Below are 24,632 nucleotides of genomic sequence, written 5' to 3'. Positions count from 1 at the left end.
CATTAGATAAACTTATGAAAGTTTATTGGCTATTATTTTTAATGTTAGATAAACAAATGAAAGTTTATTGGCTGTGATTTTAAAAATGAGATTAACATATAAAAGTTTAATGGCTATTATTTTGAAAATTAGATAAACATAAAAGTTTATTGGCTATTATTTGAAAATTAGATTAACATATTAAAGTTTATTGGGTGTTATTTAAAAAATTCGATAAACATATGAAAAGTTTATTGGGTGTTATTTTGAAAATTAGATTGAACGTTAATATAGAACGATCTTAGATGATAATGTTAGATAGGGCAGTCGGCTTGACAAAGGAGACTTTTGCAAAATAAGATAATTACAAGGAATGATTATGCAACATAATATTTGTTGACAAGACGACGAGCTCATACGTGAACAAACCCACACACACATATCTGTATATATATATATATATATATATATATATATATATATATATATATATATATATGTATAATCATACACACACACACACTACTTGTAGGACCAATGCTTCAGACAATTTTGTATTAAAGTCTAAAAAGATAAACTGAACTGTTCCCTTAAATTTTCATTTTCAAAATGATCAAAATAATCAAACGAACCTAATAACAGATACGTAGCCAAACACCTAAAACCTACTAGATCTTAACTGCTATTAAACGTACTTCTTTTTTTTAGATTTAATTTCTATGATTTCATTTTGTCTAATTTTTTACAGCCATCAATTTTTTTATTTAATTTCTAAAATTCTATTTCATTTTTTACAGCCATCAATTTTTTAATATTTTTTAATTTCCAAACTTATATTTCATTTTTACAGCCATTTCAATTTTTTTTTTATTTGATTTCCAAAATTCTATTTCATTTTTTACAGCCATAATTTTTTTTATTTAATTTTCAAAATTCTATTTCATTTTTTACAGCCATCAATTTTTTAAATTTAATTGTCAAAATTCTATTTCATTTTTTACAGCCATCAACGGAGAAGTGAGGAACTGGAGACGACCCATATTCGGAGCCTGGGTAGTCACGGCCTTCCTGCTGAACGCCAGCTACGAATCGACTCTGCAGTCGATGATGGCGCTGAAGTACATCCCCCATCCCGTGCAGACCATTCAGGATGTCATTGGGAGGCCCTCCATGAAGATCATCGTCGAGAACCGGACGTCCTACACGGATGTGATGGGGGTGAGCAGGGTGAAGTGTGTGTGCTGTGTGGTGTGTGTGTGTGCGTTGGTGGGTATGGTATGTTTAAAACACACGACGCGGTTGATTTTTTGAATAACTATATCTTCTTATGTGATGGTTTATAATCTAATAACTGCAAGAAGACACACGTTATGTATATATGTATGTATATATATATAATATATGTATATATGTATATATATATATATATATATATATATATATATATAATGTATATATATATATATTATATACATATATATATATATATATATATATATATATATATATATATATATATATATATACACATATACACAACACTGTGTGTGTGTGTGTGTGTGTGTGTGAGAGAGAGAGAGAGAGAGAGAGAGAAACTGGCCTTCTTCAGACATGTCCCAAGCCCAATGAAATGAGACACATTCAAAAATTGCACGAAATACAGAGTTCTCTTCCTTCCTGTCAATCAGTAGCCTAAAGCCCCATTCGAGTTGAATCCTCTATCCATCTAACCCAACTCTCTCCTCTCTCTCTCTCCTCCTCATCCTCCTCCTTCTTCAGAGAGTTCCCTCAGGGGACGTGAGGCTCCTCGACGATGTCGGGAAAGCAGGAAGGTACGTGGATCGCAAGATAGGAGACTTCATGTTGTACTACGATCTCGTTCTAAGAGGTGACCACGTCCAGATCTTCGACGTGATCACTTCCTTGAGGTACTTCGCCCTCTACTTCTCAAATACAGGTAATTGGGTGTCGTTACATTCTTATTATTGATGATGATATTGTTTATTTGCAAGGGTTTCACAGTACAGGGTGTCCGTAAAGTCCCAGTACCATTACGAGTATTCATTGCTTAGAATGGTACTGGGACTTTGAGGACACCCTGTATATTTGACATTATATATTGATGTTTGTGGTCATGTGTGAAATTGGTCGTAGGTGATTGGAAGTGGTTTGATTTTTATTATGGATCATATTGTTTAAGGTAGTTGATTATAAACTGAAGCCTGCTTCTTAGATTTTTGTTAAAGACTTTAGTTAATTTCGGCGCAAAAGCTAACTTCAAATTTATAGTCTGTTGTTTTGAACTGTTGATATGAGCAGCATATAACACTGAAACTGTTCGTGACTGGTGGAAACTCATGCTTGTCCCCTCCAACCAGAGATTAGCTTCAAATAAATCGGCCAATCAGAAGCAATAAACAAGCTTCATTGATATCGCTTGTGAATATTTACCGCCAGTTTAAAAAAAATTAATAAAACATTAAGTTGACATCTTGTAAAGCAAGAGTATGATAAAGTTCTCAGTGCATTAACGGCTTGAGAAGGCACTTTCAGTTCTAATCAAGCTTCCGTTTCGAGGAAACTTGAACTTTATTTAGAAGAAAAATGAAGCTTTTATTAGGAATAAAAAATTCCCTAACGGTGGCAAGTTTCCTCAAGAATTTCTTAATCTGTGACGTTTTGATTTATCTGGAGGAAACTTAAACTTTTATTAGAAGGAAAATGAAGCTTTTTATTAGGAATAAAAATTTCCCTAACGGTGGCAAGAACATCCAAGAATTTGTAAATGTGACGTTTTGATCTTCCTGGATTCTTATCATTTTTCGACCTTCCAGTAATCGATCGAAGTTCATAAAAGATCGTTTACTGAATAAAAATCAGTCTTGATTTGGGTCCCTATAATACTTATAGTTCTATGGCTTTTAGGGCAGTGTGATTTCTACATAGCCAAGGAGAAGTTTATTCCCACCATGTATGGAATGACCCTTCAAAAGAGGAGTCCATTGACCGCTGCGTTTAATGCCAGGTAAGAATAACTTTGCTTTCGATAATATATTAATATTGTATTAGCGAAGGTATTAGTAACTGTCTGGCCCGTAAAGATTCTAGTAGATTAGAATGGAGGTAGCGTCAAAAGTTTAATTTTAGAATGTTAATAATTAGTAGTATAATAATATAATAATCATTGATGATATATTAATATTATTTGTATGATATACATATGTAATGTATAAAATTTAATTTATATCTTTATAAATATGTATATATATAATATATATATATATATATAAATGTATATATGTATATCTATAAAAACATGTATATGTGTATAAACATATATATGTATATTTATGAATACATACATACATATATATTTACATTTATATATATAGTTTATATATACATACATATATATATATATAGATATATATATATTTATATATATATATATAATTATAAGGATATATATACATAGTCACATATACATACATACAAAAATACAAATCAAAATACCACGGAGACACTTGAAAACCACATCAAAAAGACTAACACAAAACGTAACATCTACTACATTCCAGTGACGTAACCCATCCAAAGATAAACATCTGAATTCTCGCCTTTCTCTCTCTCTCTATCTCTCTCTGTCACTCCCCAAAAAAACAGACTGATCCGGGTGTTTGAGGCCGGTCTTTATAACCAGTGGACCAAGAGGGAGGTTGACAACTACACGGCCTGTCTCAATCTGCCCATGAAGGTCGTGTCACAGGATCCTATAGGATTCGGGAACATTTGGGTAAATACATTCACCACGTACGAAACATCAAGTAAAACCTACGAAATACAAAAATTAATTTAGCTCAATAAATGTCATTCATTTATATTTCTAAGGGTTTATCTTGTCTTCTAAGAATTCAGAGGAAGAAGAAGAAGGAAGAAGTAAAATCTACGAAATACAGAAATTCAATTAGCTAAATAAATGTAGTTCATTTATATTTCTAAGGGTTTATCTTCTCTTATCAGAATTCAGAGGAAGAAGAAGAAGGAAGAAGTAAAATGTACGAAATACAGAAATTCAATTAGCTAAATAAATGTAATATATTTAATATTTCTAAAGGTTTATCTTGTCTCCTCAGAATTCAGAGGAATTAAAACCAAATTAATTTCATTTTCATGTTTCGTGGGGTCTTACCTAATCACCTAAATCATTGTTCAATAATGTGTCGAAATGATTTTTCATGACAGTTCCTCTTGTTGATTTGAATATCATCCACACGTTTATTAAGTGATTCTTCTATGTTTGTACATTTCTCCTTCTTTCAAGGGCCTGGCTGTCGTGTGGGGCGTAGGAATGGGATTATCCCTCATAGGATTCCTACTGGAATTGATTCATTATCAGCTGAGTAACAAGAATGGGCAGCTGAAAACTGCCCTGGAAGGAAAGGAAGAAACTGGGGGATGGGTAGAGGTAGGAGGAAGAGGGGGAGGAGGAGGAGGAGGAGAAGAGGAGGAGGAGGAGTGGAGGAGGATTTTTTTTTTTTTTTTTAGGAAAGGAAAGAAAGAGGGAGGAAAAGAATTCCCATTATGTAGTTAGATTTCATGAAAGGAAGGTAAGAGGAATGGATGAGGAAAATGTACACATATGCATGTATACATGTATATGTATATGCATGTATAAACTGAATCACAAAAATTTGGAACGTGATGAATATTATGTAAATAAAGGCAAAAGCCACGAAGGGAAGTGAAATGAAGGAGTACTGCGAGAGGCCTTTCGACTCAATGTCCTTTGCTTAGCAGACTGACATAAATATGAAGATAAGTTTACAAAGAAAGGTTGTATAAATGACAGACAGGGATTATAAAGTATACCTTCATTTCACTATACATATTATATAATATAATATACATATACTTTACACACCTATATATATATATATATATATATATATATATTCATATATTTACACACCTCTATATATATATATATATATATATATATATATATTATTATATATATTATATATATATATATATTATATATATATATATATACATATATATATATATATAATATATATATATATATAGATATATATATATATATTATATATATATAGGTAAGATATAACGTCAGTTTTGAAATTAAAATTAAAACACTGACTGCTGGAAATTCCCTCATTTGACACAGATGTGAAATACAATGACATTAATGTTACTAAGCACATTACTGATTTATTTGTAGTTCCTTTACGAATTACGTAGTCGTCCATTAAAGTTCAACATCTAAATGTAACTTTTATTACCCCAAAATAAATCCGTATAGCTTTAATGAAAATAATCATTTATCAAATAAATAACACTACATATGTATTACATTTGGAAGGTAATATTGTCAGTGAATAAAAGAAGCGTAATTTCTTGATCACTAATTATAATTATTCAGCCTTCAAAATATTTTGGATCAGCGAAGAGATTTCAAGTTTGTCAAGACTTTTTGGTTCATTACTACGTAATTAAAAGAGGCAAAAAGACTTTTTAATTTAATGTGTCCTTAATCCGTTCTTACCTAAGATTCAAATCGATGTGCTCTGGGTAATGAGACAAGAATGCTATTCATAACACAATTCTGAGTTGACAAGAAAATATTGAGAAGAGAAATAAATAAAACACGCGCAAAATGCGCCGAAGTTTCTTCGGCGTGGTCGAGTTTTCTGGACTGCGTATAATCAAGGTAACCTAGATCTATCTTTCGGTGGTCTCGGTATAATGCTGTATGAGCCGTGGCCTATCCCATGAAACTTTAACCACGGCCCTGTGGTGGTCTGTCTCATAGCGTTGCCAGACGCACGATCACGGCTAATTTTAACCTTAAATGAAATAAAAACTACTGGGGCCAGAGGGTGGATGATCAACGTACTAGTAATTTGCAACCCTCTAGCCACGGTAGTTTTTAAGATCTGAGGGCGGTCAGAACAAGTGCGGACGGACCGATGAAGTCACCTCAATAGTTTTTTTTTTTTTTTTATAGATTTCTAAAAGGTTCTAAACCTTTATATTGGAATACATTAACCTAACCACTAACCTTTTACCCTGAAAGACACTAAGGAACTTCTAAAACGTCCAATTGTACAAAGCACAGTCTCCGAACTAAGGTTTGTTTTTTATCTTGTATATTACGTCAACCTTCGACCAAAGAGTTAAGGTTATAACTGCTGAGTCGGAACGTTTGCGTATTGTATGAGGGACTGAAATGGATAATAAGGCTGAGTAATGTATAGGTGTAAAGAAATTATAGAAAAGGCTTAATAAATAAAGATTTAACACAGTGCGATGTTGTAATAAAGGTTATTTTAGACTGTGTAATTCAGAAATAAGAAGTATCGACGGAGAAAGACTTCTTAAAAGCTTGGCGCCTCCAGTGGAAAAAAATATAACATTGGAACAGACACATCTTAAATCTCAAGAAGCAAATCTTTAGTGACTGGAAAAGGCATTCCAGTCATTTCCCCAAATCCAGTGGGCTGGTTTGATGAGCGCTTTGCATGGTAAATTTCACTCTCACGGACGCATAACTCCCGCAGGCAAATTCATAATATTATAAATCAATTTCACTGGAATCAAAGAAACATAAATCTTGCATATGTAGCGAAGAGGCGATGAATTGTGAATTATATGTTTTTGAATATTTTATCTTCGAATTTCTTGGATTAACAAAATTCATATTGATGATATAAAAGATGCATTGATGTCATCCACGGTGACAGCTGCATGCAACATTATATTGATGTTGAAGGGAGCTTGTTTTCGTGGTATCAGTGAATCATTAAGAACATTAAGATAAAAGGTTATTGAGGCCAAAGACTATTTTGTGCCCTCTAAAGAAAAAGAAGTGACATTTTATATTGATCAATTTTAAGAATTATGTAACACGTTATGCATTTCTTAAACGAGTTTTTAGAACCAAATGATACTCGTTTAGACAAATGAAAGAAACTGCTAACAACAACTGCCTACCCTCGATCTGCGGCTGAAACTGAAATGGAAGACTAGGCAAATAAACCCTCGTAGATACAAAATATACTTTTTATTTCCCAAACTAGCTAACATTTACATGGAACAAAATGAATACATCAAAGTGGAATTAAATGTGTAGAGTCTAACCCCACCAAAAAAACCGTAAACTGTCATTTTCCTCTCCTGAACCAGGTTTAAGTCTGATTAACTACACCATTTTTAATAGTCAATTAAGTCTTACAGAACCCATTCTCTTATATGGTGCCATTTAACCCATCTGAAATAAAGAGACCATATTTATTACACCACTTCACATGTGAAAGTTAATCAAAACGAATGTGTACGCACCACACTTCTCTTTCTCTTTTCACTTCAAAGGTTAACTTTTTTCAAAGTCTTATCTTACGTTACCTTATTCGAAGGGCATTCCCAAACTTCTCCCAGATGTGTTCTGCACACTGACACTAGCAATCAGAGAGTGTCCTCTCTTCTTTTCATCACCTATCATCAAGCCCATATACCATACGCAACAAACACACATGCAGACACGCCTTGCGGAGCGCCTAGCAACGATGGGTGCCCGCATGTCCCAAGCATTGGATTTCTGAGGTGTCGCCGACCTCGGGTCGCATTGGTCATCATCCCTGGCTGTTTTTCATTTCAGCACTCTTCAAGGAGCCTAGCGCTTGTCACTAAGCGCCCTGTCTCTAACCGGAAAAAGCTGAGATTATCAATTCACTACCAAACCTTTTAAGGCGTTTTTTTAATTTGAGATTATCTATTATTGAATGAGGCTAAAAATGGTATTGGTACCGTTCACAGTTTAACTGATAATGAATAAATAGATATATATATCATTATAAATATAATAAATATATATATATATATAATAAATATATAATATATTTATATATATATATGTAAGTGCTACATAAGACAATATGGCATGTTATTCCATATATAAAAAACTAAAACTATGATTAATTAAAACCAGTGACCTAAGAGGTCAACCAGTTTGCTTGCAGGAATGTGATCAGACTAGATATGATAAAGTAGGCTAAGATGACGTGTTGTAATCAGTCAGTGGCTAGTTGCCGTCACCTGTGGTTATTCATTTGTTTTGTAAACTTTAGTAAAAGCTTCCTGCTTGAGACAAACACCGTGACCTATAGCTCAAGCGGCCTATGTGACTTGTAATCTATGTCATCTGTGTGTATGTTCGTATGTTCGAGCTACTGTCTGCTTCCTTTATGATTTGTAAACCAGATTGTAGAACAGAAGTGATCAAGCCATCATCATTAGAAGACCTGTACAATTTCATCATGTAATCTCAGAAGAATAGATGTATTTTTGTACTCAGTGTTTTCTACTAGAAACCTCACATCAGAAAGAGATTGAATGAACTTAGAAATTAACATCATGAGTTTGAACACATCTCCGTCGTCATAACCAAAGAAGATATTGACTTCGTAAGTTATCATCAAACTCTAAGACACTCCAATGAGTATGGAAGTCATAACCAAACGACTTAGCATAAAATTATCGCAAGTCTAATATAACCTCACAGGGCGCCTTATTATACAAAGGCAACAGCCCTAAAATTGGTGGCAACTATATATTGGCGACAGCCTACAACAAGAACTCTTCAACGTCTTCCGAAGAATAACCAGAATAATGAATAATGTATCCTATCAGAAGTCAACGACGGCGAAAGCAAGAGATTCTTCAAGCAACTTAGTATCATCGTTGGTGAGCGTCTTCAGCAGTGCATACCTTCAAGAAACAAACCTGATGTGTCTGCTTCCTGTGGCAATGCAAGCTTCGTCCTAAGAGATGTCTCTCATTAGAATCATTCAAGAAAACATCACCGTTTATTGAGCATTTCCAGCACTTCAAGAAACAAACCGGACGTGTCTGCAGCATCGGATCTTCAAGGACTCGAATCATCCAACAAACGAACAACGCGCACGGGGGAAACTCAAGCCAAAACCAGGTCATCCGCTAAACAGAGAAGGAGGGCCAAGGCCATATCGTTATCGAAACGCCATGACTTCCCACAAAATCAAGCAAAGTACAATCCTTTTTTATTCATTTGGAGTAACTGAGTGTTTCCTTTGCAGGTCGAATTTCGTTGTTCTTGTGGCTGAAGTTACGAGACATTCTTAATCTTACTTTTTTACAGAAATTCTCTACATCATTGAGATTTCGCTACTGCGAGTTTTTATCTTTGAGTTTCTGTTTCCAGAAGTTCTACTGAAATATCATAATCATATACTATGTTAATTTTATCATTTTGGGTGATTATTAATTCTATACATAACAAATCATATAAAACATTGAATATGCATTTACGCAGTGGACGTCTGTATTTATACAGATGCATGGATAGGGTCGTTAGGCACCATAGTGATAAGAAGACACACAAAATAAGTGGAAAACCTGCACAAATCTGGATAAATTAGAGGTAACATTATTTCGGGTCAGGAAAATAAAGGCTCCTTTGCAAGGTCCCGACCGCAGTTTTAGCCTTGAGTTTTTTTAGTTATATGCGTAAAAATCGAATCTCTATGACTCAACTCAACTTTTAAAAAAATACGGCTGGATTGCAAGGAATAACATGTCTGTAAAAACTTTCATTAGGTTAACATACTTAACATTCATATAAACAAATCAACAAAATGTCTAAATGCACTGACCTGGATCCCTCACTATTTCATATTTGAGGAAAGAATGAAAGTAAACCACAGCAAGTACATATAGTTAATAATAATAGAGTAGAGATAACTTTTTTTAATAGTAATCGCTCAATTCATAATAGTTAAAGTCATTCTTACGTTCGTTGCTTTATACGTAACCAATAACAACAGAATGCTATGAACACACAAAACGTTGTCGATGATAATAAAGAGAAGAATCCTAATTATTATAAAAAGAAATAGATAAACAGTAGCCCTAAAGATCAGAAACAAACAAATCGTGCTTCACCAAACTTGGTTACTGTGCCATCTAGCATAATGGTCAGGGTCAGTCAAATCTGCCGAGTGTTCAAAGCAAAGCACATTCCACATAATAAGCGACTCTAGCGGAGGGGGGAGAGCGATGTTGGATCATTTATGCCAATACCTTTTTAAATTAAAAAGGAATTTTCCTATGAATCACACGACAGTATCAAGTAATCAGAGCAGGTTCTCGTAATTTTAATACAATAAGTTATTATAAGTAGTGGTGGATTACGCCCAACTGTACGTACCATAAAAATTAGAATATCAACCATTTACATTGTTTTTATTCCTTTAGTCCACGTAATATCCTGTATCTACAGACTCACCGTTTGTTGTTCGAACTTCCCTATTGAGAAGTCCGGAGTATGGTTCAGTAATTGGCAATAACAAGTTAATTGTCGTAGCATAATGCAGATTCAGTACAGGGCGGATAAGCGAACGCTTACAGGTACTTTTATAGTTATAAAAAAACCATTGATCTGTATCTAGTGTAATTGTAGGATATCCATCTATGGGTATACAAAACATTATCTTACCTCCCGCCAAATAAGATGTGTTTATCAAAGGAAAATTCTATAAACCTTCTAACATATTAAAATCCGTTTTGAACAAAAAGAGACAGTTAATCAAATAATAACTTATATAGAGGAACCAATCACTTGTCTCATAAATCGTGACATTGTTCAAGCGACCCAACAGAATTCTCCCACACCCGCAGTCGCAGTTTGCATGCAAAATCTCGAGATGCATGCACCCTCGAATGTCTTAATGCGTGTAAAAAGACTTTGCTGGGATCTGAAATTTTAATCCTTCCCAACACTCTGAAATATAACTATTTCCGCGAACAAAGAACTATACACTGTTGACTCACAGCAACAAGTTAATATTGAAGTCTGTAACCATCTGAATACCAGTCTTGATCCACAAAACCTATATATATATATCGTGGATATGGAAGTTATAAATATCGCATTTTTTACTGTTGCTAAATTTAATCAGTTGTGAATGAATGCCTCTTATACTCTATCTAAAGTAATATCCGTAAAGTCATTCAAGCGGAGGTGATTCAGCAGAAATTTTTTTTTATCTTTTATCTGAATACCAGAGTGTTTCTCCACAAGCGAGTGATCTTTGGGGGAAAACGGATGTCATTGAACACAAAATACGGTCTAAGGACAAACATAAAGCTATATACGTACCTTTGTATAGACTCCCAATGAAATTTAAAAATAGAGATAAATGACAAAATTGAAAAAAATGTTAGTAATAGGAGTCATTAAGAAATCAAATAGCCCATATAATTTTTCCCTTAAACGTCATGCCTAAAAAGATCGGACTTGGCGTATCGGCGTAGATTTCTGTCGCTTAAACAAAGAAACGATTCCCAATCGTTTCCCAGTGCCATGTACTGATGATATCTTATCTTTGTTAGGTCAGAATAAATTTTTCACCAGCTTGGACTTACTTAAAGGCTTTCACCAAATACCATTAGCTAAGTGAGTGTACCTCATACACCGCCTTCAGCACACTCAGGGGACATTATCAATTTTTACGTATGCCTCCGGGTTACGTTACGCCCCAATTACATTCACCAGAATGATTAATATAGTGTCTGGAGACTTTTAGGGGATACCCTACATGCCTATATGGTTGGTCTTGTAATCTTTTCTAATACCTTAGAAGTACATTCGCATAAACTAGAGCTAGTGCTACAGAGACTAAGACAAATAATCTCAGAGTAAAATATCCAAATATGAGTTTTAAAAACCGAACATGTTTAGTTAGGTTTTATGTGTCTAGTCAAGGTATTAAAGTAGTCCATGGTTAGGTGTCGGCTATTCATAACTTCTGGTACCTATTAACGTAAAAGGGGGATACAGCACTTTTGCGCTGTAGTGGGTATTACAATCGTAAGTAAGTATGTAACTCGTCAATCACAGCAGCTCCTTTAACAGATCTTACAAAGAAGGGCGTAGATTTATTATGGTCTGAAAAGCATCAACAGGCGTTCAATATCTTAAAATTGGAATTATGCAGCTCACCTATCTTAAAAATCCCTGATTTAAATAAGGAATTTTTTTTTATTGCAACAGACGCCTCAGACCAAGGGGTAAGAGGGGTACTACTTCAGCAATATGATAAACAGTTCTTCCCTATAGCTTTTTATTCACGTAAACTAAAGCCCTCTGGAAGTAAATATGCAGCAATAGGCGAGGAAGGGGTATGGAATCGTTAACTCACTAGCACATTTTAAGTTCATAATCTACGGCTATCCTGTTAAAGTCCTTACCGAGTTTTTCAAGGGCTTTAATCACAGTCCCAAAGGAACTCGGTGGCATATGATCATTCAGGTCTTTGGAGCCAAGCTAAGATATCTACCTAGGAAAGCAAATATCATAGCTGACGCATTATCCCGCAATCCCGCACTGTACTGCAAAGAACCATTAATTGGACTAAAAGATATAGAAACATCCGTGCCTATTGTTAAAACCATATCTGAACAAGAAAATTCATTAACCCAAGAGATCGTGAACATTGAATACCTGGGTTGGAGCGCTGATTTGTTACAAACTGAACAAAGCAAGGGTCAGCAGCTAAGCAAAACAATAAACACTTCGAATGGAAACCCTAAAGCAAAAGTATATTTAAAGTATGTGTAGGAGAATTATGTAATCAAAGGTAATATTATATGTAGGTCCGTGACAAGGAAAACCTGAAGAACACAGCAGGTGATTAACGACCAGGTAGTAGTAATAATCTCTTTCATACCAATCGTCCTAAACTGGTTGCATTCCAATCCATTACAATGTCATCCACAGTTCTCTATTATGTCACAGAAAGCCGAATCACTATTTTACTGGCCTACAATGCTTACAGATATAAAAAGCACATAACTAATTGTAACACTTGTCATGAAAACACGGGACACACTAAGACACCTGTCAGTTTAGGGCCTATCCCGTGCCAAATCAATCCTTGAAAGAATACACTTAGAATTATTAACAGAGTTACGAGTCTGACAGAGGAAATAAACACCTCTTAGTGTTAATAGTTGCCTTGACATGTTATATAGAATTAATAGCACTAAAAAACAAACACCTCAATTGAATGCGCTAGGAATATTTATGAGTGCTACATCAGTAAACATGGAATTCAACACATGATAATCTCTGACTCGGGTGGCGTAAATCAATAATAATTTCCTTAACTCGTTGTGTGAATTCCGTCCATTAAGATAACCAATACCATATTTTGTCACCCAGAGTCAATTGGTCTGGTAGAACGGATAAATAAGAAAGTGTCAATGTCTTACGAGTTACACTCGTGATATTGGATCCGAACTGGATTATAGCGGTGCTCGCGGTTGTAAATACCTTTATCATACATATCTTGTTTCTATAGAATTGGTACCGCAAGTAGCCTTATACGGTACGCCGCTAGAACACTTTTCCATATATTCAGTCCAACCATTAATTTATCAAATATAAAAAAAAAAAGTATGGATACAAGTGGAGTCGATATAATATACTCCGTAAGAAGTTGGAAGGGTTACAAATTATAATAAAAAAGGAATCATGATAAAATCAATAAGCAAAACGTAACCATATGCAGTTAGTGTTTATAAAATATCCAAATACTTATGTGTAAAGATCTGAACTCTAACTTAATGCTTTAGTTTAGTAGTTCATTCAGTATTCTAGGGATATTAACAACAAATAAGCTAAAAGTTCAAACACATATCAAAACCTACTGGCATATTGTCTGTCCCGGTGGTTTATATTCGTAGTTAATGGAAAAAAAAAAGAGAGATTTTAAAGTCAGGAAGCCTAGAAGTGAAAATGTACATCTATGTGAATAATCCTATATGGATCTTACAGGGTAAATAATATATATATAATTTGTATGGAATCCCTTTTCATTAGTTTGAATAAGGAATATCTAATTTAACATAAGTAATTACATATATATTATAATCTTGCTGGTTCTCAACGTGAAACTAATATTATATTGTTCAATTTTGGTACTGTTTTTTTTCAGACATTCTTCTCTTGTGGGTGGAGTATTAAAACAAAAAATATCCAATTTATACATGGCTATCATTTGAAAGTACTAAAGTCATATTTATTACAGCGAGTAAGGTAGCTCTTAAGCTGGCTGAGAGCAATCTCCTGCCAGGTGATGAGCTCATCAGTCCTGAAGGTGCCTGGCGCGTTTGCCGAATCATCATTGTTCCTTTTAACCCCAATAATCTACTTGCACGGCTTCATCTGTAGTGTGTGTTGTCTAGTGCTTACAAAGCAAGCCAACTGGAGAGGAATGCTTAGCACGAACTTCTCATGGGCAAGGCAGGTCGTTAGGTACAAGTGTCTATCTGCGGTGCAATGCAAGTTTAGTTAAGGAACCGCAATCATTTTAAAATTAATGAACAAAATAAGCAAATAGAATTTCTATAACATCAAAATGAATTAATTTTTCTGAACCTCATAGACAACTAGAGTCAATAAATCAGCTTATGACATTGGTAAACGGACACTTATAAGAATCAGGTCATGTGTATGAAAAATTTACTTGCAACATTAGCCTATTACAATTCAAGTAGATCACATTCATGGGAAAATGTCACATTTTCTTGAAAAACCCAAAGTTTATATAGAAATTAGTTACATAGTGGGTTCTTTAGTTGCATCTCCTGCCTATTAAAATTTTAAAAATTAACCTCAGAGGATGCGCGAGAAAATTGAATATGAACCTTTTGTTAGGGGCACATAGGATCGGATTTTATCACAGCTTAATTTCAGTAAGCGTAGAGAATTACAGAATCATGATTAATTATCTCTTTGACTCTTATGTTGCCTGGCAATCTTACAAATAGCTCCGTTTCCCACTTCTTTGTCTAGTAACTTACTACCAGTAATATCGAATTTTCTTTGGGATTAATATTGATTTCTGTTGATATGGATATTTTTACGGTTGTCAGAGACCTGGATAGGTTCACTCATTGTTATAATGCCATGGATAAAAAAGTTTGTACAGCTGACTCTTTTGAATTCCATAATATATCAGCGAATTCATGTGGGTTAAGTCTGGTTCTTAATGGCTTTCTCCCTCCCGTATTTGGATGTTGTCTGAAAGAAGAATAGATGTATTTTTGTACTCAGTGTTTTCTACTAGAAACCTCACATCAGAAAGAGATTGAATGAACTTAGAAATTATCATCATAAGTTTGAACACATCTCCGTTGTCATAACCAAAGAAGATTTTGACTTCGTAAGTTCTCATCAAACCCCAAGAGACTCCAATGAGTATGGAAGTCATAACCAACCGACTTAGCGTAAAATTATCACAAGTCTAACTTAACCTCACAGGGCGCCTTATTATACAAAGGCAACAGCCCTAATATATATATATATATATATATATTTGAAAGCACAGTGGTAATTGATTACAGAAACATGTGTGATGTTCTTAAACAGGTGTTTATATCAATAGCCTGCATATGTATACATATATATTATAATATATATATATATATAATAATATATATTATATAATATAGATAAATCTAATAATTATATATATATATAATATAAATTATATATATTATATATATTATTATTAATATATATCATATATATATTATATATAGATATATATATATATATATGTATTCATGCTATTGATAAAAACACCTGTTTAAGAACATCACGCATTTTTCTGTAATCAATTACCACTGTGCTTTCTAAATAGTATCAGTAACATTAATACATTCGTTGCAAGAAACAATTAACATGGATTTTACTGTAGAATAGAGAACTCTCCCTCATCAATATACAGAATATAGATGAGCACAAACAAATGTACTAATTCATAATCAACTTTCACAGGTGGGGTGAACAGATGACTCACATATCGACGAAAATGATGTTACAAATAAAATAACAATATAAATCCACCCATTTGGTTTGGTTCCAATGTCCTTTTGTGATAAGGTGTTGGTAACTGAATTTGTAGATATTTGCTGGACTTTTTATTGTTTCTTTTATTTATTTGTTTAATTTTAAGGCTTAAAAATCTTCAGTTGTTCTGTCTTTTACTTTCGCCTTAGCTTTAGAATTAATGATTATTAAAATTCTTCTTTGGACAAGTGTTTCTTATTTTTGATGGCTGTAGGGATCAGGTTTCCCAAAACTGAATATTTCTTTATACTTTTTTTTATTATTGATAGGGTTATCAAGATAAACTGATCTTTTCTCATAAAGAACCATTTATTATTTTGAAGATATACCGCCTGAAAATGAACCTATAAGCAAATAAATCAATTTAAAAAACTTCATATTGTAACAGTCTGCGTAATTCTTCAACTAGTCTCATGCAAGTAGGTATTTCTAAAGGAGCTACGTAGCCTACAGATACCAAAGGACTTCCTGAAGAATAAAATAGCTTAACTGGATAAAATATTTTTTTGTTTAGAGTTACATTATCAGTGACAAAGCAGCCGAATGTATGATATTACTCACCTTCCTATATATTCACAGGCTCCCAACTGTGCAAACGTGGCCTTTAAACTGATCTAGATAAATGACTGTTCTAGACGCATAGAATACTGGAGTGCAAAACTCATTGTTTTTGTTTCAGCAGCAGCATGTGCTAGATAAACGTATAACCTAAATATAACTCACAGAGTAAAAATCTTTGGAGGTTATATTAATAACCCACTGAGAGCTAAATACGTATCAGAAAGAAAGCCATCATGTGATCAATATCGTTACAAAAAAAGGACTTTAGAACATTCTTGGAATCGAACTTTAAACCAGATTTTGATTCCGCTCCGACGCTAGATATCACCCGAGTCAACCAAACGGTTCGCCTGATCATGCGCAGTAGCGGGTGCACTGCTACCAGTGTTGCCAACTGTAGAGTAATTACCCTACGCGTAGGGTAATCTGGGCAAAATCTCAGAGAGTGGGGCAATATTTTCAAATTGTAACAAGGTAGGTTTAGATCAATATGCTTATTAGTATTCATGGTATTGCATATGAACATAATCTAAACATTTATGTATTGTCATAGCCGCAGAATGTTGGTCATTTTTAGTTATGTAGGGTAATTTCTCGTCTCCTGTAGGGGGCGTAGGGTTAGAGGGGCTGGCATCACTGCTGTCTACCTGCGCCGGAACAACAAAGGAAACACAAACCCCAAAGTCATCTTTTGTAAAGGCTGATTAGTATTCTTCCCCGCTGTCCTACACCTGTGAATATCTCTTGTCCAAAGGGAAATTTGATAAATACACAGCAATTACGTGCAAGAGTTAGAGCTTCAGTTACATTGGTGCGTTACCAGCGAACAGAGGAGGTTGGTCGCTCCTGTGGAAGAATCTCGGCTTATATTTGGCACTTATCAATAGCCGTTGGTTTTGTAAGGTAAGTGTTGGATGTAAGTCCTAACAGTAATAGGATGTCTTTCAGTGATAGTGAATCATATATGGATATTAAAAAAGTTTTTCCAAAAGGAAATTTTTAATGTTATTATCACCATTATGTAATATAATATATATATATATATATATATATATATATATATATATATATATATATATATACACACACACACACACACTTGTTTACCTTTTCCACTTAGTAATAGAAATGCACTGAATAAAACAGTATAATATACAATGTCTCGTTAGATATATCTGTCTCTAAATATCTTATCTATTTTCCATGCAGACTCAATCGTTTGGACTTCTTAATATCTTCATATCCAATACATAACGACGGTAAGTTTCAATAATAATAATAATAATAAAAGGAATATCTGAAAGTTGGCAAACATTGGGAATAAAGAGGTAGGACCCGCAACTTTTGCTTGAGAAAACATTGGGCTTCAGTTTTTGAAAGCAATTGATTTTTTTTACTTCGTTAGCTTGCTTTGCTTTCTTGTTTGCTTGCTTGCACTTCGTTGCTTGCTTTGCTTTTTTACTGAACTTCGCTGCTTGCTGGTGCTTCCTTGCTTGCACCTCGTTGCTTGCTTTGCTTTCTTGCACTTCGTTGCTTGCTTTGCTTTTTTTATTGCACTTCGTTGCTTGCTGGTGCTTCCTTGCTTGCACCTCGTTGCTTGCTTTGCTTGCTTGTGTTTCCTCGCTTTCACTTCGTTGCTTGCTTGTGCTAGCTTGCTTGCATTGTGTTAGCTTGCTTACACTTTGCTGCTTGCTTTGCTTTTTTGCTTGCTTGCACCTCGTTGCTTACTTTGCTTTTTTGCTTGCTTGCACTTCGTTGCTTGCTTTGCTTTTTTGCTTGCTTGCACTTTATTGCATGTTTGTACTTTCTTGCTTGTTTGTTGCTTACTATTTCGTTCGGTTCCGTGCTTTCGAAAACAGTTCGTATCCAGGTTTCGTAAAAGCTTCAGTTTCCTTTTGACTTTCTTGCGATGAAATAAAATTGTTTTTAAATATTAGAAAATATGAATTTATTCATTTAAGTGTAGAATTATTTTGTACATTAAGTAAACTTTAACAAATTTTTATACATTTTTTATACATTGATTTCTTATGGGATCAAATTTAACGTCTACAGGGACTCGTGTAATATGTGAATACGTTTGCAAGCATTTAAATATAATCTATATATCTAACGTTCTCTCTTCCTGTGACATATACAAATGTTAATATTTATATGAATATTTATGCTAAAATACCCTAATTCCATTAGTAATATATCAGCATTTATTTCTAAACCACAAAAATCACATATAAATTAATTACGTTTTTAATGTAGTATAATTCCATAATATTTATGGTATTAAGTATTTCCAGGACTTTAATAAACAAATTTGTAAACGTACTTGTAAATACAACCGCAGTCACCTACAATTATAACCCGTATAATTACAACAATCCTTTTGTGTTAGACTTCGTATCTATGATGACGTAAAAGAGAGAGAGAGAGAAAAAAAATTAAAATATAGCTCTAATGTCCGCAGGTCAGGTCACAACCATCCTGACTACCCAGGTCAGTCAGACCAGTCAGGTCAGTCAAACCACTCAGGTCAGCCAGACCAGTCAGGTCAGTCAGACCAGTCAGGTCAGTCAGACCAGTCAGGTCAGCCAGACCAGTCAGGTCAGCCAGACCAGTCAGGTCAGTCAGACCAGTCAGGTCAGCCAGCCCCAGTCCAACCAGTCAGACCATCCAGGTCCAGCCCACTAGTCAGGTCACCAGACCAGTCAGGTCAGCCAGACCAGTGAGGTCAGCCAGACCAGTGAGGTCAGCCAGACCAGTCAGGTCTTCAGACCCAGTCAGGTCATTCAAGACCAGTCAGGCAGCCAACCCAGTCAGTCACCAGCCAGTCAGGTCGCCAGAACCAGTCAGGTTGAGTCAGAACAGTCAAGGTGAGTCCAGACCATTCAGGTCACCAGCCAGTCAGGTCAGTCCAGACCAGTCCAGGTGAAAACCAGACCCAGGCCACGTGAGTCAGACCAGGTCAGGTTTGAGGTCAGACCCAGTTCAGGGTCAGCCAGACCAGTCAGTCCAGGCCAGGACCAGTCAGGTCAGTCAGACCAGTCAGGTCAGCCAGACCAGCCAGACCAGTGAGGTCAGCCAGACCAACCCAGTATCAACCGCAACAGAATCTCCAACAACATCGCCATGCAGAGCGACAACAGATTATTGTGGTATGCGTTTAAAATTTAGTCTCAATTACTGTTTCATCTAATCTAGAAAAGTGTGTGATTAGGAATATAAGTCATTCCTAGTAAAACTGGTTTGATTTATTACAGTGGTCCCGAATTTCGTGTCAAATTTCGAGTCTTTGTTTCTTCTGAAATAATTACACTTTTAGGAGGCTGGATCTCTTATCATGAATTGAATCTTTCATTCCTTGGAAAATAAAGTCATTCAAAGATTTGCCATCTATTAGAGAAACAATTCTGGAAGCTCTGGAAGCTTGAATTTTAAAGTCAATGACCCTCCCTGTGGGTTCATCTTCTGAATAGTGACATTGAACCATCAGTGGCAAACCATTGAATCACCGAAGACTCCGTCTCAGAATATCTATATTTCTTATTTCCTGACACCCAGCTGACTGTGGCGTTGCGAACATCAGCGTAGCCGACGCGAGAATCATCAATGGGACAAATGCTTCTCCAGACGAGTTCCCTTACCAAGTGGCAGTGATTCCAGTCTTCGATTCAGGGACCCCCCTCTGCGGCGGCTCCATCATTAAAAGAAGGTGGATTCTCTCCGCAGCTCACTGCGTCATGAATAAGGGGTTGGTGCGCCTTCGATAAGTGGCTTTTATAACTGTTTCACTTTTAAATAGGTGGATTAGTTATTGGTGTTTTAATTAGCTGGGTTTACTGTATAAAGATTCTTCGTGGTGATCCTCGACGTAGATTAAAACTAAGATTCTGGAGAAATTGTAAACTTTATCATTGGAACTATTATCTTCTTTATTTATGTGTATTTTTTTATGTTATTAGATAGATTTTATCAACGTCGTTGAAATTCTGCATAACTTTCTGCAGTTGCTTTTCCTATATATATATATATATTATATATATATATTATATATATATATATAATATATTATATATATATATATATATATATATATATATATATATATATATATATATATATATATATATATATATATATATATATGCCCATGTAACGTGATAAACTTCCCCTCTTCATAGACGATAAAACTCTCCAGTAGAGGCTGCCAGATGTCCGAGGAAGAATTAGAATCAGAATAACGCTAATAATCCCCCTCCCCCCAAACTTTAATTTCCAGACAGGTGACGAATGAGGTAACCATTTTCTTCGGAAACATTGTGCTGCTCCAAGCAAATCGCGTTTCTGCCTCCCGTATCATCCCTCACGGCCAATACGATAACGTAACTTTCGTAAGTATGAATGTCTTGTTTTGCTTGTTATCTGCGCGTCATCTGATGTCTAGGCCAGTCCCTTCCCCCAGGAGAGATGGAGCATACATCCTACCTATATGAACTCTCGAGAGAGACTGGGTGTTTCCTTCCCTGTGATTGGCTTATCAACAACTAATCAGGAGCGTCGTAAGGGACTGGCCTAGACCTCAAATGCACGGTTGGTGTGAATCTACTAGAGCCCCTCGGGGATCAAAGTATTAGATATCCCCATTTCTATATTGCGTGCTCGACGAGTTGTATCAATAAACGATATCTTTGATCCCCGAGGGACTAGTACTAAACATGGCGTCCCATTGAGCTTGTGCCGTGTTTTAGTACTGGCATCTCGGAGGTGACGTGTGAGCCAAAGTAGCATCAAATGTTCTTTGTTATTAAAAAAAAAAAAAAAAAAAAAAATACGCAAAGGAAAAAGACATAATTCTCATACAATATAGTTTTACCGGGGAAAAAATATTATGAAACTTCTAGCAAAGTAGCTCAAATCATAAGACATTTTCCACTAACCATGTAAATAAACAAAAAACACACACAGACAAAAGGGAAACGTTCTCGTACAGTATTTCTGAAAAAATATTCTGAATCTTTTTTCCAGGCAAATGATATCGCACTACTTGAACTTCCATCGGATTTGGACTTCACCGTCCCCAACGTTCGGCCAATTTGCTTGGCAGAAGAAGCTGACATTCCCTTCGGTGGCAAAGCTGTTGCTACAGGGTGGGGCAAAATCACTAATAGTAAGTTACCGAATTTATCTATGATATATATCTCTGAAGTCACTCTCTTCTTTTTCAGACAATGACTTGTGTTCATCCTTGTCTAATGTTAATATTTCTAATAAAGTTTTCTTGACAACTAGAGATCAGTATAGCCAGAAAGGTTTACTATATATATAAGATATATATATATATATATATATATATATATAATATATATATATATATATATATATATATATATTTACATATACTTAAATTATATCAAGATTTCTTCGACTATTTGTGCATACTGTATAAGTTCCTAACTTCCCAATCTCTTATGCTAAGAATTTTTAATATTTCTTCAGTCTTTTCGAAAATATTGTTATTTCCCAACCTTGTACATTCAGAAGACTGTGGTATGAATCATTCCTAGCCCTGTGCATTCAGATCCCAGCCCTGTACATTCAGAAGACTATGGTATGAATCATTCCTAGCCCTGTGCATTCAGAAGACTGTGGTCTGAATCATTCCTAGCCCTTTGCATTCAGAAGACTGTGGTCTGAATCATTCCTAGCCCTGTGAATTCAGGAAATCGTGGTCTGGACCACTCACCAATATTTTTTGGTCCGGTCACTGGTCAGGTCTTTGCATTAAAACCTCGTTTTCCAGGTGGAAACTCTACATTCACGCTGCAAGAAGTGGCGCTGGACATAATAAGCAACTCCAAGTGTGCAGAATTGTTCGTCTTGCCACCAGAGGGAGATAAGGCAGTCTGTGCCTTGACCCCTTACAAGGGACCTTGCACTGTACGTATGGCATGATAAACCATTTGCTTGACGTCAATCATTTTAATTATCAATGAAAAGTGGAACATTAAGTCACATTTTCTTGTTTTTTGGCAAAGAGGTTGATCATTTTAATCAGCTGTCGCTTAAATGTTGACATAGTCGAAAATTAAGATGTTTAATAAAAAATTCCTGTCAAATGAGTATTGTATTGCTTAAAAGTGGTAATATTCTCTATTTAAACTTGTTACTCAGAGAGAGAGAGAGAGAGAGAGAGAGAGAGAGAGAGATCCTAAATATGTCACCTCTCGCAATAGACGACTGAACTGTAGCTAGATCACATTTCAACAACTACTGTAGGAAAGGGACACTAGAATTGAGACGATGGATTTATATTATGAAAACAAATGCTTTTGTTTTGAAGGACGATGCCGCTTCTATTAGCAGTTAAGACTAAGAAATCACGCAAGCACTTACATGAACTCAAATCCTGACATTGCCTGACTGACTTGGCTATCGTTCGAGGTATGAGGTACAGTGTCCATAAAGTCCCAGTACCATTACAAGTATTTATTGGTCAGAAACCATATAACACTGAGTTATGCAGTTTTTTTTGTAGAATGTTCTACATTTCATCAAGTTTACATTCTGAACACTTCATTCTACATAAACTGCATTACTCTATGTTATATGGTTTCTGAGCAACAAATACTTGTAATGGTACTGGGACTTTATGGACACCCTGTACATATAAATATACTTTAGATTTTTTTTTTTTTCAATCTTACAGGGTGATAGCGGGGGACCTCTTGTGGCAAGGAGATGCGACGGACGTTGGGTTGTGTTTGGGGTAGTGAGTTACGGCAGCAGTTTTGGATGTGCTTCTAGCAACGTACCCACTGTTTTTACTCGGGTATCAGCTTATCGCTCTTGGATCGACGAGAAGACTGGGTCTCCAACCGCTTGTTGAATATTCGCAGACGTGTCTCCCTTCGCTGAAACTCTGGCTTTGACGTGATGTGCTTTGAAGACCATGAAGAACGAGGACGTCCTTTGAAAACCATGGAGAACGAAGTCGTTCTCGAAGACCATGAAGAACGAAGATGTTTTTTTTGAAGACCATGAAGAACGCGGATGTTCTTTCGAAGACCATGAAGAACGAAGAGGTTCTTCGAAGACCATGAAGAGCGAAGACGTTCTTCGAAGACCATGAAGAACGAAGACGTTCTTCGAAGACCATGAAGAACGAAGACGTTCTTCGAAGACCATGAAGAACGAAGACGTTCTTCGAAGACCATGAAGAACGAAGATGCTTTTTGAAGACCATGAAGAACGAAGACGTTCTTCGAAGACCATGAAGAACACGGACGTTCTTTCGAAGACCATGAAGAACGCGGACATTCTTTCGAAGACCATAAAGAACACGGACGTTCTTTCGAAGACCATGAAGAACGAAGACGTTCTTTGAAAACCATGAAGAACGAAGACGTTCTTTTTTAAGTTGAGGCTGAAATAGGCCACTTTGCTTGTGTCAGGTCTTAGTTTATTATTAAACAGTAGTCGAAGATTCACACACAGGGAGATGGTCTTACTTATACCCTTTTCTTGAGTGTAATTCTTCGTAAATTTAGCAGTATTCCAAGTTTTACATCCAAGAAAAGGGTCTTATTTTATGCATAAATGCTTGATTATTTCACAGCTGAAAGTTTTCATAAAGTTCGCTTTTAACTATGCTATAAGTTTTAGTTTTCCTTTTTTTTTCTAGCACTTAAAAATTTATGGATTTGGGGTTAATGTTCACTATAAGTAAATAATTTGATTTGACACTGATTATTATTTTGGAGTTCTTGGCTAGTAGTTGCCATGTTTCACATCACATTACCAGTTATTATTGTTAATGTCCCTGTGCATATCACTATTTTTCATTTATCTGTATTTATGAGGACCATAAATAAACTATTTTGAATAACCATCCAAAAATTTATTGTTTAAATATTCCGCATAGTCTCTATTCCATTCAGAATTGGTGTATGGCATCAATTATAATGCCTTCTCTCTCTATCTACGTATCTCTCTGTGCTAGTAGTAACGGAGGTTGAAAGCTCAATCACGGTTAAATATATATTCATATTAAACACCAAAATTATATTTCCAAGTCTGAGGATCACGTATTCTGAACTGTTTTATTAGTATCTTTCTCCTACACAGA

General features: G+C 35.2%; 1 protein-coding gene across 6 annotated transcripts; it reads left to right on the top strand.

Annotated features, from left to right (window-relative positions):
• Window positions 1-17,296: 17,296 nt before the first annotated feature.
• LOC135209568 (chymotrypsin B-like) lies at window positions 17,297-24,392 on the top strand. Of its 6 annotated transcripts, none has more exons than XM_064242230.1 (9): window positions 17,297-17,416; window positions 17,723-19,147; window positions 19,256-19,273; window positions 19,548-19,662; window positions 20,069-20,258; window positions 20,787-20,898; window positions 21,533-21,674; window positions 22,308-22,444; window positions 23,214-24,392. In XM_064242230.1, the coding sequence occupies exons 2-9, from the start codon at window positions 18,965-18,967 to the stop codon at window positions 23,391-23,393; spliced, it is 1,077 nt and encodes a 358-aa protein (XP_064098300.1). In that variant the 5' UTR covers window positions 17,297-17,416; window positions 17,723-18,964; the 3' UTR covers window positions 23,394-24,392. The 6 variants fall into 6 exon arrangements, with proteins under 6 accessions (XP_064098300.1, XP_064098299.1, XP_064098301.1 ...); XM_064242229.1 differs by having other exon boundaries at window positions 19,539-19,662; XM_064242231.1 differs by lacking the exon at window positions 19,256-19,273 and having other exon boundaries at window positions 19,539-19,662.
• The last annotated feature ends 240 nt before the right edge of the window (window positions 24,393-24,632 follow it).

This window comes from Macrobrachium nipponense, chromosome 38 (assembly GCF_015104395.2).
Source record: "Macrobrachium nipponense isolate FS-2020 chromosome 38, ASM1510439v2, whole genome shotgun sequence".
Lineage (NCBI taxonomy): Eukaryota > Metazoa > Arthropoda > Malacostraca > Decapoda > Palaemonidae > Macrobrachium > Macrobrachium nipponense.
Note: the sequence above shows the minus strand (reverse complement) of the source record. Positions and strands in the feature narration are given on the sequence as shown.